Source organism: Heptranchias perlo, chromosome 14, assembly GCF_035084215.1.
Source record: "Heptranchias perlo isolate sHepPer1 chromosome 14, sHepPer1.hap1, whole genome shotgun sequence".
NCBI lineage: Eukaryota > Metazoa > Chordata > Chondrichthyes > Hexanchiformes > Hexanchidae > Heptranchias > Heptranchias perlo.
The window spans coordinates 4,802,635-4,816,719 of NC_090338.1; the positions used below are offsets into that span (position 1 = coordinate 4,802,635).

The following is a 14,085-nucleotide window of genomic DNA, read 5'->3' on the forward strand; positions in this document are numbered from 1 at the left end:
AGCGTGATCGCAGGGAGGAGGAGGAAGAGCGTGATCGCAGGGAGGAGGAGAGCGTGATCGCAGGGAGGAGGAGGAAGAGCGTGATCGCAGGGAGGAGGAGGAAGAGCGTGATCGCAGGGAGGAGGAGAGCGTGATCGCAGGGAGGAGGAGGGAGAGCGTGATCGCAGGGAGGAGGAGGAAGAGCGTGATCGCAGGGAGGAGGAGGAAGAGCGTGATCGCAGGGAGGAGGAGGAAGAGCGTGATCGCAGGGAGGAGGAGAGCGTGATCGCAGGGAGGAGGAGGGAGAGCGTGATCGCAGGGAGGAGGAGGAGAGCGTGATCGCAGGGAGGAGGAGGAAGAGCGTGATCGCAGGGAGGAGGAGGAAGAGCGTGATCGCAGGGAGGAGGAGGGAGAGCGTGATCGCAGGGAGGAGGAAGAGCGTGATCGCAGGGAGGAGGAGAGCGTGATCGCAGGGAGGAGGAGGAAGAGCGTGATCGCAGGGAGGAGGAGGAAGAGCGTGATCGCAGGGAGGAGGAGAGCGTGATCGCAGGGAGGAGGAGGGAGAGCGTGATCGCAGGGAGGAGGAGGAAGAGCGTGATCGCAGGGAGGAGGAGGAAGAGCGTGATCGCAGGGAGGAGGAGGAAGAGCGTGATCGCAGGGAGGAGGAGAGCGTGATCGCAGGGAGGAGGAGGGAGAGCGTGATCGCAGGGAGGAGGAGGAGAGCGTGATCGCAGGGAGGAGGAGGAAGAGCGTGATCGCAGGGAGGAGGAGGAAGAGCGTGATCGCAGGGAGGAGGAGGGAGAGCGTGATCGCAGGGAGGAGGAGAGCGTGATCGCAGGGAGGAGAGCGTGATCGCAGGGAGGAGGAGGAGGAGAGCGTGCATCGCAGGGAGGAGGAGAGCGTGATCGCAGGGAGGAGGAGGAAGAGCGTGATCGCAGGGAGGAGGAGAGCGTGATCGCAGGGAGGAGGAGAGCGTGATCGCAGGGAGGAGAGCGTGATCGCAGGGAGGAGGAGGAGGAGAGCGTGCATCGCAGGGAGGAGGAGAGCGTGATCGCAGGGAGGAGGAGGAAGAGCGTGATCGCAGGGAGGAGGAGGAAGAGCGTGATCGCAGGGAGGAGGAGGAAGAGCGTGATCGCAGGGAGGAGGAGGAAGAGCGTGATCGCAGGGAGGAGGAGAGCGTGATCGCAGGGAGGAGGAGGAAGAGCGTGATCGCAGGGAGGAGGAGAGCGTGATCGCAGGGAGGAGGAGGAGGAGAGCGTGCATCGCAGGGAGGAGGAGGAGAGCGTGATCGCAGGGAGGAGGAGAGCGTGATCGCAGGGAGGAGGAGAGCGTGATCGCAGGGAGGAGGAGAGCGTGATCGCAGGGAGGAGGAGAGCGTGATCGCAGGGAGGAGGAGAGCGTGATCGCAGGGAGGAGGAGGAGAGCGTGATCGCAGGGAGGAGGAGAGCGTGCATCGCAGGGAGGAGGAGAGCGTGCATCGCAGGGAGGAGGAGAGCGTGCATCGCAGGGAGGAGGAGAGCGTGATCGCAGGGAGGAGGAGGAGAGCGTGATCGCAGGGAGGAGGAGAGCGTGCTCGCAGGGAGGAGGAGAGCGTGCTCGCAGGGAGGAGGAGGGAGAGCGTGATCGCAGGGAGGAGGAGAGCGTGCATCGCAGGGAGGAGGAGAGCGTGATCGCAGGGAGGAGGAGGAGGAGCGTGATCGCAGGGAGGAGGAGAGCGTGATCGCAGGGAGGAGGAGGAGAGCGTGATCGCAGGGAGGAGGAGAGCGTGCATCGCAGGGAGGAGGAGAGCGTGATCGCAGGGAGGAGGAGAGCGTGATCGCAGGGAGGAGGAGGAGAGCGTGATCGCAGGGAGGAGGAGGAAGAGCGTGATCGCAGGGAGGAGGAGAGCGTGATCGCAGGGAGGAGGAGAGCGTGATCGCAGGGAGGAGGAGAGCGTGATCGCAGGGAGGAGGAGAGCGTGATCGCAGGGAGGAGGAGAGCGTGATCGCAGGGAGGAGGAGGAAGAGCGTGATCGCAGGGAGGAGGAGAGCGTGATCGCAGGGAGGAGGAGGAAGAGCGTGATCGCAGGGAGGAGGAGAGCGTGATCGCAGGGAGGAGGAGAGCGTGATCGCAGGGAGGAGGAGGAAGAGTGTGATCGCAGGGAGGAGGAGAGCGTGATCGCAGGGAGGAGGAGAGCGTGATCGCAGGGAGGAGGAGAGCGTGATCGCAGGGAGGAGGAGAGCGTGATCGCAGGGAGGAGGAGAGCGTGATCGCAGGGAGGAGGAGGAGGAGAGCGTGCATCGCAGGGAGGAGGAGAGCGTGATCGCAGGGAGGAGGAGAGCGTGATCGCAGGGAGGAGGAGAGCGTGATCGCAGGGAGGAGGAGAGCGTGATCGCAGGGAGGAGGAGAGCGTGATCGCAGGGAGGAGGAGGAAGAGCGTGATCGCAGGGAGGAGGAGGAGAGCGTGATCGCAGGGAGGAGGAGGAAGAGCGTGATCGCAGGGAGGAGGAGGGAGAGCGTGCATCGCAGGGAGGAGGAGAGCGTGCATCGCAGGGAGGAGGAGGAGAGCGTGATCGCAGGGAGGAGGAGAGCGTGCATCGCAGGGAGGAGGAGAGCGTGCATCGCAGGGAGGAGGAGAGCGTGCATCGCAGGGAGGAGGAGAGCGTGCATCGCAGGGAGGAGGAGAGCGTGCATCGCAGGGAGGAGGAGAGCGTGCATCGCAGGGAGGAGGAGGAGAGCGTGATCGCAGGGAGGAGGAGAGCGTGCATCGCAGGGAGGAGGAGAGCGTGCATCGCAGGGAGGAGGAGAGCGTGCATCGCAGGGAGGAGGAGGAGAGCGTGATCGCAGGGAGGAGGAGAGCGTGCATCGCAGGGAGGAGGAGAGCGTGCATCGCAGGGAACTGGAAATCCTCATCCTACGTTGAGACTTCAATAAAAAAATCCCATTCCAGCGACAATTTCATGTTCAGCAAATTAAACATGAAATCAGTGACCACCTTTCCCCCAGATACAGATGCACATTTTCGAATCTAACCCCTTGTCAGTGGATAACGGACGTGTTTATATCGGGATTCTTTACGTCATGAAGATTTTCACATTAATATCCCGACATTTTACATGCCCTGATTTCCCGTGGGAACTGTTCTGGACGACCCAGATGATGTGTTTAATTAATCGGAATTCAGCTTCCCCTCTTCCTCTTTCACGAGGGTCGTGCTTTTACACGGAGTTGAAAATTCGGAGGAAGTTCTGAAACGCCAACGGCGAGTCCAGTTCCAGAAGGTGAAGGTCACAGGAAGCTGTCCTCCACGTCGGGCAGGTTAGGTTCGAATTCAGCGCTCGTCTCAAGCTCTTTGCAATCTTCCGCCACCTGCGCAGAAACGCTGGGGTCGACCGGAGCTCCGTTCACCCGACACACAAGGGAACTGAACAGAAAACAGAGAGAGAGAGAGAGAGAGAGCACATCTCAATAATACCTCGCATTCATTCATGGAGATAATGGGGCTTTTTTTTTTAAAAGTTCAGGTGAAGGGCCAAGAACGACAATGTAGGACATCACCAAGCTTACAAAAAAAAGAGACAAGGCGAGATCAATCAGGGAGCATTGGTTAGGTGAGGCTGAAATAATCAAACCATCACAATAAAATATTGGAGGCTAGAAATTACTGACTGAAATAATATCCGACAAGCGCTTAATGAGTTTGTAGAACGTACCTCTGTTCAATCTTAAATTGGAGGCATAATAACAGACCATTCTCCTGATCATTCCTGCTCCTCCCACAGCCCATGTACACCCTCCCCTATCACGGACTCTACCCACCCATTTAATCTCCTCCCACACCCCATGTACACCCTCCCCTATCATGGGCTCTCCCCACCAATTCAATCTCCTCCCACAGCCCGTGTACACCCTCCCCTATCACAGACTCTCCCCACCCATTTAATCTCCTCCCACACCCCATGTACACCCTCCCCTATCATGGGCTCTCCCCACCCATTTAATCTCCTCCCACAGCCCGTGTACACCCTCCCCTATCACGGACTCTCCCCACCCATTTAATCTCCTCCCACACCCCATGTACACCCTCCCCTATCATGGGCTCTCCCCACCCATTTAATCTCCTCCCACAGCCCATGTACACTCTCCCCTATCATGGACTCTCCCCACCCATTTAATCTCTTGAGGGAACATTCAGTATAAATACTCCCCAATCCCCAAATGTAATTGAGCAAAACTCCAGAATATTCATCCATATTCACATCTCACTATTCAACCCTGGCCTCCTGCTCTATATAGAGAACATGCCCCACCCCCTTCTCAGCCCCGTGTCCCATGAGTGTTTCATGATCTCAGTCTGTACCTATCCCTGCAACATCCACTCTAAATCCACCAAACCTTAATTCATCTCCTCTTGGAATGATTTTGCTAAAATTTCAGAATATTAAAATATTTTGTGGTGCAATTAAACCTGGGTATCACGGTCATTGTAAGTAAAGTTCTTCCTGACTGATTGTAGGATTTCAATGATGAGTTTAACCTTCCACCTCCAATTTTCTTCCCAGTGCTCCTGAAGCCAATCACTGACCCTGAGATCCAGTTCCACATTACAACCCCAAGTTAACTTTCTTGATGTATAAACCTCGATGGTGAATACTGAAGAGACATTACACCGGGGGTAGGGCACTGCATTGGTTATTTTGCTGGACTAGTGATCCGGAGAATGTGAAATCCCAACAAGGGCTGTTTGAGAATTTGATTTCAGTTTTTAAAAAAAAAATCTGGAAATAAAAAGGCTGTTTATCAGTAAAAGTGACCGTGAAACTGTCGGATTGTCGTAAAAACCCAACTGGTTCACCGATGTCCTTTAGGGAAGGAAACCTGCCGCCCTTACCTGGTCTGGGCCTATAGGTGACTCCAGTCCACACACTAACGTGGTTGACTTAACTGCCCTCTGAAGTGGCCCAGCGAGCCCCTCAGTTGTATCAAACCCGCTACCAGCGGTTCAAGACGGCCCACCACCATCTTCTCAGGGCAACTAGGGATGGGCAATAAATACCGGCCTCACCAACGACACCCACATCCCGAGAACAAAAAAAACCCACTCCCCTTGTATGCTACTGAGCCAAACAGGCCAGGAATCATAGAATCTTGCAACACAGAAGGAGGCCATTTGGCCCATCGTGTCTGTACCGGCTCTTTGAAAGAGATATCCAATTAGTCTCGCTCCCCCTGCCCTTTCCCCATAGCCCTGCAAACTTTCCCCCTTTATCCAATTCCCTTTTGAAAATTATTATTGAATCTGCTTCCACCGCCCTTTCAGGCAGCGCATTCCAGATCAGAACAACTCGCTGCGCAAAAAAAAACTCCTCCTCATCTCCCCTCTGGTTCTTTTCCCAATTACCTTCAATCTGTGTCCTCTGGTTACCGACCCCCCTGCCAGTGGAAACAGTTTCTCCTCATTTACTCTATCAAAGCCCTTCCTAATTTTGAACACCTCTCTTAAGTCTCCCGTTAACCAGGTACATCCCCGGTCTGCGCTGAGTTCGCTGATCTTAGTTGGGCCAGTAATAGCATTGGCTTTAATACTCATGGGCTAGAAAGGGGAAACGAAACCAGCCAAGGTTCCCGCTGCTGTTCGCCATCCCAGTGACTCCTGCTGAGAATTACTTTCACGCAGTTGATTTCAATGGAACTAAATCTCAGCGGGCAGCACTCTCACCTCTGAGTCAGAAGGTCGTGGGTTCAAGTCCCACTCCAGAGACTTCAGCACGTAATTCCAGGCCGACACTCCCGGTGCAGTACCGAGGGAGCGCTGCACTGTCAGAGGTGCCGTCTTTCGGATGAGATGTTAAACCGAGGCCCCGACTGCCTGTTTCAAGTGGATGTAAAAGATCCCAGGGCCACTATTCGAAGAAGGGGAGTTCTGGCTAATATTTATCCCTCAACCAACATCACTAAAAAACAGATTATCTGGTCATCATGCTGTTTGTGGGATCTTGCTGTGCGCAAATTGGCTGCCGCGTTTCCTACATTACAACAGTGACCACACTTCAAAAAAAGTACTTCACTGGCGATAAAGCTCTTTGGGACGTCCTGAGGTTGTGAAAGGTGCTGTGTAAATAGCAAGTCCTTTCCTTTCTTATTCACATTCAGAACAGAGAGGAGAAACCCGGGAAAAAGATGCCGATCTGGCTTAAAGGCTCGAAGTTTATGGGGAGTTTGTTGAGCGGCGGGACATTGGCTCGGTGCTGTACCTGGGCCTGGTCCCAGCCGTGGGTTCGCCCGGGACGTTCTTGGTCGGACCGGGGGTGTCTGCCGGTTCCTCGCTGGGGTCTGGGTCTGGTAACGGGATGATGTAACCGTTGTCGGTACCGTTGGGCAGGACGGCCGTGCCTGCAGGGTGCGTGCAGTTGGAGTAGATCACATTGGCGTCGTCATCGACCACCTGGTGGAACTTGCGTCTGTTCCGAGACATCGCAGGGTGATCGCTCTTCAGGAAGTCCTGGCTAACCTGGGCGTATTTCTAAAGGGGGGGGGGGGGGGGGGGGGAACAAAACAAAAAACAAAATCAACAACTTAAGACGCACGTGGGCCTAAAAAGTTCCACCCCCGCTTCACCGACAAATACAAGAGCAGCACTTCTGTCTTGTCGTTATCTTACGTAACTGACCTGTTCAGAACTGGCAGGGAGGGGGCGCCAGTATAGGCACAGCTGGAGAGGGAGGGGGTGTCACTATAGGCACAGCTGGGGAGGAAAGGGGGCGTCACTATAGGCACAGCTGGGGAGGGAGGGGGCGTCACTATAGGCACAGCTGGGGAGGGAGGGGGCGTCACTATAGGCACAGCTGGGGAGGGAGGGGGCGTCACTATAGGCACAGCTGGGGAGGGAGGGGGTGTCACTATAGGCACAGCTGGGGAGGGAGGGGGCGCCAGTATAGGCACAGCTGGGGAGGGAGGGGGCTCCAGTATAGGCACAGCTGGAGAGGGAGGGGGCGTCACTATAGGCACAGCTGGGGAGGGAGGGGGCGTCACTATAGGCACAGCTGGGGAGGGAGGGGGCGTCACTATAGGCACAGCTGGGGAGGGAGGGGGCGTCACTATATTCACAGCTGGGGAGGGAGGGGGCGCCAGTATAGGCACAGCTGGGGAGGGAGGGGGCGTCACTATAGGCACAGCTGGGGAGGGAGGGGGCGTCACTATAGGCACAGCTGGGGAGGGAGGGGGTGTCACTATATTCACAGCTGGGGAGGGAGGGGGCGCCAGTATAGGCACAGCTGGGGAGGGAGGGGGCGTCACTATAGGCACAGCTGGGGAGGGAGGGGGCGCCAGTATAGGCACAGCTGGGGAGGGAGGGGGGCGCCAGTATAGGCACAGCTGGGGAGGGAGGGGGCTCCAGTATAGGCACAGCTGGGGAGGGAGGGGGCGTCACTATATTCACAGCTGGGGAGGGAGGGGGCGCCAGTATAGGCACAGCTGGGGAGGGAGGGGGCGTCACTATATTCACAGCTGGAGAGGGAGGGGGCGTCACTATAGGCACAGCTGGGGAGGGAGGGGGCGCCAGTATAGGCACAGCTGGGGAGGGAGGGGGCGTCACTATATTCACAGCTGGAGAGGGAGGGGGCGTCACTATAGGCACAGCTGGGGAGGGAGGGGGCGCCAGTATAGGCACAGCTGGGGAGGGAGGGGGCGCCAGTATAGGCACAGCTGGGGAGGGAGGGGGCGTCACTATAGGCACAGCTGGGGAGGGAGGGGGCGCCACTATAGGCACAGCTGGGGAGGGAGGGGGTGTCACTATAGGCACAGCTGGGGAGGGAGGGGGTGTCACTATAGGCACAGCTGGGGAGGGAGGGGGTGTCACTATAGGCACAGCTGGGGAGGGAGGGGGCGCCACTATAGGCACAGCTGGGGAGGGAGGGGGCGTCACTATAGGCACAGCTGGGGAGGGAGGGGGTGTCACTATAGGCACAGCTGGGGAGGGAGGGGGCGCCACTATAGGCACAGCTGGGGAGGGAGGGGGCGTCACTATAGGCACAGCTGGGGAGGGAGGGGGCGTCACTATAGGCACAGCTGGAGAGGGAGGGGGCGTCACTATAGGCACAGCTGGGGAGGGAGGGGGCGCCACTATAGGCACAGCTGGGGAGGGAGGGGGCGCCAGTATAGGCACAGCTGGGGAGGGAGGGGGCGTCACTATAGGCACAGCTGGGGAGGGAGGGGGCGCCACTATAGGCACAGCTGGGGAGGGAGGGGGCGCCAGTATAGGCACAGCTGGGGAGGGAGGGGGCGCCAGTATAGGCACAGCTGGGGAGGGAGGGGGCGCCAGTATAGGCACAGCTGGGGAGGGAGGGGGCTCCAGTATAGGCACAGCTGGAGAGGGAGGGGGCGTCACTATAGGCACAGCTGGGGAGGGAGGGGGCGTCACTATAGGCACAGCTGGGGAGGGAGGGGGTGTCACTATAGGCACAGCTGGGGAGGGAGGGGGCGCCAGTATAGGCACAGCTGGGGAGGGAGGGGGCTCCAGTATAGGCACAGCTGGAGAGGGAGGGGGCGTCACTATAGGCACAGCTGGGGAGGGAGGGGGCGTCACTATATTCACAGCTGGGGAGGGAGGGGGCGCCAGTATAGGCACAGCTGGGGAGGGAGGGGGCGTCACTATAGGCACAGCTGGGGAGGGAGGGGGCGCCAGTATAGGCACAGCTGGGGAGGGAGGGGGCTCCAGTATAGGCACAGCTGGGGAGGGAGGGGGCGTCACTATATTCACAGCTGGGGAGGGAGGGGGCTCCAGTATAGGCACAGCTGGGGAGGGAGGGGGCGTCACTATATTCACAGCTGGAGAGGGAGGGGGCGTCACTATAGGCACAGCTGGGGAGGGAGGGGGCGCCAGTATAGGCACAGCTGGGGAGGGAGGGGGCGTCACTATAGGCACAGCTGGGGAGGGAGGGGGCGCCACTATAGGCACAGCTGGGGAGGGAGGGGGCGCCACTATAGGCACAGCTGGGGAGGGAGGGGGCTCCAGTATAGGCACAGCTGGGGAGGGAGGGGGCGCCAGTATATTCACAGCTGGGGAGGGAGGGGGCGCCAGTATAGGCACAGCTGGGGAGGGAGGGGGCGTCACTATAGGCACAGCTGGGGAGGGAGGGGGCGCCAGTATAGGCACAGCTGGGGAGGGAGGGGGCGCCAGTATATTCACAGCTGGGGAGGGAGGGGGCGCCAGTATATTCACAGCTGGGGAGGGAGGGGGCGCCACTATAGGCACAGCTGGGGAGGGAGGGGGCGCCAGTATAGGCACAGCTGGGGAGGGAGGGGGCGCCAGTATAGGCACAGCTGGGGAGGGAGGGGGCGTCACTATAGGCACAGCTGGGGAGGGAGGGGGTGTCACTATATTCACAGCTGGGGAGGGAGGGGGCGCCAGTATAGGCACAGCTGGGGAGGGAGGGGGCGCCAGTATAGGCACAGCTGGGGAGGGAGGGGGCGTCACTATATTCACAGCTGGGGAGGGAGGGGGCGCCAGTATAGGCACAGCTGGGGAGGGAGGGGGCGTCACTATAGGCACAGCTGGGGAGGGAGGGGGCGCCAGTATATTCACAGCTGGGGAGGGAGGGGGCGCCAGTATAGGCACAGCTGGGGAGGGAGGGGGCGTCACTATAGGCACAGCTGGGGAGGGAGGGGGCGTCACTATAGGCACAGCTGGGGAGGGAGGGGGCGCCAGTATAGGCACAGCTGGGGAGGGAGGGGGCGTCACTATAGGCACAGCTGGGGAGGGAGGGGGCGTCACTATAGGCACAGCTGGGGAGGGAGGGGGCGTCACTATAGGCACAGCTGGGGAGGGAGGGAGCGCCAGTATAGGCACAGCTGGGGAGGGAGGGGGCGTCACTATAGGCACAGCTGGGGAGGGAGGGGGCGCCACTATAGGCACAGCTGGGGAGGGAGGGGGCGCCAGTATAGGCACAGCTGGGGAGGGAGGGGGCGTCACTATAGGCACAGCTGGGGAGGGAGGGGGCGCCAGTATAGGCACAGCTGGAGAGGGAGGGGGCGTCACTATAGGCACAGCTGGGGAGGGAGGGGGCGCCAGTATAGGCACAGCTGGAGAGGGAGGGGGCGTCACTATAGGCACAGCTGGGGAGGGAGGGGGCGCCACTATAGGCACAGCTGGGGAGGGAGGGGGCGCCAGTATAGGCACAGCTGGGGAGGGAGGGGGCGTCACTATAGGCACAGCTGGGGAGGGAGGGGGTGTCACTATAGGCACAGCTGGGGAGGGAGGGGGTGTCACTATAGGCACAGCTGGGGAGGGAGGGGGCGCCAGTATATTCACAGCTGGGGAGGGAGGGGGCTCCAGTATAGGCACAGCTGGGGAGGGAGGGGGCGCCAGTATAGGCACAGCTGGGGAGGGAGGGGGCGCCACTATATTCACAGCTGGGGAGGGAGGGGGCTCCAGTATAGGCACAGCTGGGGAGGGAGGGGGCGCCAGTGTAGGCACAGCTGGGGAGGGAGGGGGCGCCACTATAGGCACAGCTGGGGAGGGAGGGGGCGTCACTATAGGCACAGCTGGGGAGGGAGGGGGCGCCACTATAGGCACAGCTGGGGAGGGAGGGGGCTCCAGTATAGGCACAGCTGGGGAGGGAGGGGGCGCCACTATAGGCACAGCTGGGGAGGGAGGGGGCGCCAGTATAGGCACAGCTGGGGAGGGAGGGGGCGCCACTATCGGCACAGCTGGAGAGGGAGGGGGCGTCACTATAGGCACAGCTGGGGAGGGAGGGGGCGCCACTATAGGCACAGCTGGGGAGGGAGGGGGTGTCACTATAGGCACAGCTGGGGCGGGAGGGGGCGCCAGTATAGGCACAGCTGGGGAGGGAGGGGGCGCCACTATAGGCACAGCTGGGGAGGGAGGGAGCGCCAGTATAGGCACAGCTGGGGAGGGAGGGGGCTCCAGTATATTCACAGCTGGGGAGGGAGGGGGCTCCAGTATATTCACAGCTGGGGAGGGAGGGGGCGCCACTATAGGCACAGCTGGGGAGGGAGGGGGCGCCACTATAGGCACAGCTGGGGAGGGAGGGGGCTCCAGTATATTCACAGCTGGGGAGGGAGGGGGCTCCAGTATATTCACAGCTGGGGAGGGAGGGGGCGCCACTATAGGCACAGCTGGGGAGGGAGGGGGCGCCACTATAGGCACAGCTGGGGAGGGAGGGGGCGCCAGTATAGGCACAGCTGGGGAGGGAGGGGGCGCCACTATAGGCACAGCTGGGGAGGGAGGGGGCGCCACTATAGGCACAGCTGGGGAGGGAGGGGGTGTCACTATAGGCACAGCTGGGGAGGGAGGGGGTGTCACTATAGGCACAGCTGGGGAGGGAGGGGGCGTCACTATAGGCACAGCTGGGGAGGGAGGGGGCACCCGCTAGGTGGGGAGGACAGGAATATGCGGCAGTGGGTGACCCCTTGGGTTAAGAACTTTGGCATCCAGTAAAAGATGCAGCAATTGAGCTCCAGGTGACCCCTTTCCAGAAGGGCCTTTTCCTTCGCTCATTGATGCCCAAATTGTGTTAATCCTCCCCCCAGGCCCTTGGTCCGAATCGGCCCATCAGTTTTCAGGTGGGCCCCACCTCCGCCAGCTTTAAGTACAATACACCCACCTTCTCAGTACGTTGGGGACATAGGAACAGCAGGAGGCCATTCAACCCCTCGAGCCTCTTCCACCATTCTATTAGATCGTAGCTCCACAGTTTGGAGCAGGGGCCACACTAGTGGAAGCTCTGGCTGATTCCTAGAGACACAGAGGCCAAATTGTAGTACCCCATCCTCAACCTCCCCACATGACCCACCCAACTGAGATCAGAAAGCCCACCCTTTGCTGGTGACACGGTGGGGGGGGGGGGGGCGGAGGGGAAGAGGGAAGGCGTGACTAAAGGATGAGAGTATCTGCTGGAATTCCCGCCTCTAAGACCCCGCCGTTCTGGGCACTGCACCTCAGGAGGGATATACTGGCCTTGGAGAGGGTGCAGCGCAGATTCAACAGAATGATACCGGGGCTTAAAGGGTTAAATTACGAGGACAGGTTGCACAGACTGGGCTTGTATTCCCTCGAGTATAGAAGATTAAGGGGTGATCTAATCGAGGTGTTTAAGATGATTAAAGGAGTTGATAGGGTAGATAGAGAGAAACTATTTCCTCTGGTGGGGGGAGTCCAGAACAAGGGGGCAGAACCTTAAAATTAGAGCCAGGCCGTTCAGGGGTGATGTCAGGAAGCACTTCTTCACACAAAGGGGAGTGGGAATCTGGAACTCTCTCCCCCCAAAAGTTGTTGAGGCTGGGGGTCAATTGAAAATATCAAAACTGAGATTGATAGATTTTTGTTAGGAAAGGGTATTAAGGGTTATTTAACCAAGGCGGGTAGATACAGATCAGCCACAATCTAACAGAATGGCAGGACAGGCTCGAGGGGCTGAATGGCCTCCTGCTGTTCCTATGTTCCCAACGTACTGAGAAGGTGGCTATCGTACTCAAAGCTGGTGGGAGTGGGGCCCACCTTAAACTGATAGGCTGATCCCGGGGGGAGGATTAACACAATTTGGGCATCAATGAGGGAACGAAGAGGCCTTCCTGGAAAGAGGTCACCTGGAGCTCAATTGCTGCATCTTTTACCAGATACCAAGGTTCTTACCCCAAGTGGTCGACCACTGCCGCATATTCCTGCTGCCCGTGGAATAGTACCCAGGAAAGAAGAGGGTAGGTGAACTGGGAAAGGAAACACGAGGTGGGGTGGACACACGACATCTGAGGAATTCGGCTGGAAGGTGAGTGCAAGTGGACAATGGACGAGGACAGGATCGGGTGTGACTGTGATGCTCCATGCAGTTGAATGCCCACCAAAATTCTCTGTCGAGTCTCACACCTCTTGGATGAGGTACTGTAGGGCAGCTGGGTGGTGGAGGGAGACAACTGAGGAATTAGAATCAATCGTTGTGTTCAAGAAATGAGTTGGGAAGGGACAGGAAGAGATGACTGACTACTAAGTTTTGAAGTCCAGTCTCTCTTGTTTTGGACTGTTTTTAAAAATACATTCTCGGGATGTGGGCGTCGCTGGCGAGGCCGGCGTTTATTGCCCATCACCAGTTGCCCCTTGAGAAGGTGGTGGTGAGCCGCCTTCTTGAACCGCTGCAGTCCGTGTGGTGAAGGTTCTCCCACAGTGCTGTTAGGTCGGGAGTTCCAGGATTTTGACCCAGCGACGATGAAGGAACGGCCGATATATTTCCAAGTCGGGATGGTGTGTGACTTGGAGGGGAACGTGCAGGTGGTGTTGTTCCCATGCACCTGCTGCTCTTGTCCTTCTAGGTGGTGAAGGTCACGGGGTTTGGGAGGTGCTGTCGGAGAATCCTTTCTGCAATGCATCCTGTGGATGATGTGGAGATGCCGGTGATGGACTGGGGTTGACAATTGTAAACAATTTTACAACACCAAGTTATAGTCCAGCAATTTTATTTTAAATTCACAAGCTTTCGGAGGCTTCCTCCTTCCTCAGGTGAACGATGTGGAAATGAAATCTTCGAAATGAAATCGCATTTATAAATCACAGAACAATGCTTGGTGATCACAGACAGTTTTTTCAACTGCCCGTTGCCAAGGCAATCAGTGTGCAGACAGACAGGTGTTACCTGCAAGGTCTCCGAATATACAAATCACCATCCTGTGGATGGTACACACTGCAGCCGGTGGTGGAGAGAGTGGGTGTTTAAGGTGACGGATGGGGTGCCAATCAAACGGGCTGATCTGCCCTGGATGGTGTCGAGCTTCTTGAGTGTTGTTGGAGCTGCTCCCAGCTACCAATAAAGGAGTTGGGGGAGGGGGTAATTAGAATAAAATCTCTATTTCATTCAACACTATTTTTACCTTCTTGTAGCTCTCAGAGAGAAGATTCCCCATGGACATCACTAAGCTTGAGAAAGAAGGTCGTTTCTCAAATTCATCATTCCAACATTTTTGCATGATTCCATATCTGCAACACAATTTCAAACACAGCTTATTGCAAAGTAGGCCTACAGGAAAGATTCTAAGTCATTTTCCCTCCAAACTATGGGGCTCCTCCCCGTCCTCCGTCTCCCCGCCCTCCCCCTCCACCTCCGCCTCCAATCTACAAGC

At 58.3% G+C, this 14,085-nt stretch overlaps 1 protein-coding gene across 1 annotated transcript in view; it reads right to left on the bottom strand.

The window, feature by feature from the left end:
* Positions 1-2,526: 2,526 nt before the first annotated feature.
* Positions 2,527-14,085, bottom strand: part of LOC137332271 (platelet-derived growth factor receptor beta-like) — a 104,806-nt gene continuing 93,247 nt past the window's right edge. The window contains exons 21-23 of the mRNA XM_067995977.1: positions 13,837-13,942; positions 6,213-6,481; positions 2,527-3,382 (exon numbers count right to left, since the gene is read on the bottom strand). Coding sequence (XP_067852078.1) covers positions 3,247-3,382; positions 6,213-6,481; positions 13,837-13,942 — 511 coding nt within the window. The 3' untranslated portion in view covers positions 2,527-3,246. The remainder of the gene's footprint in view (positions 3,383-6,212; positions 6,482-13,836; positions 13,943-14,085) is intronic.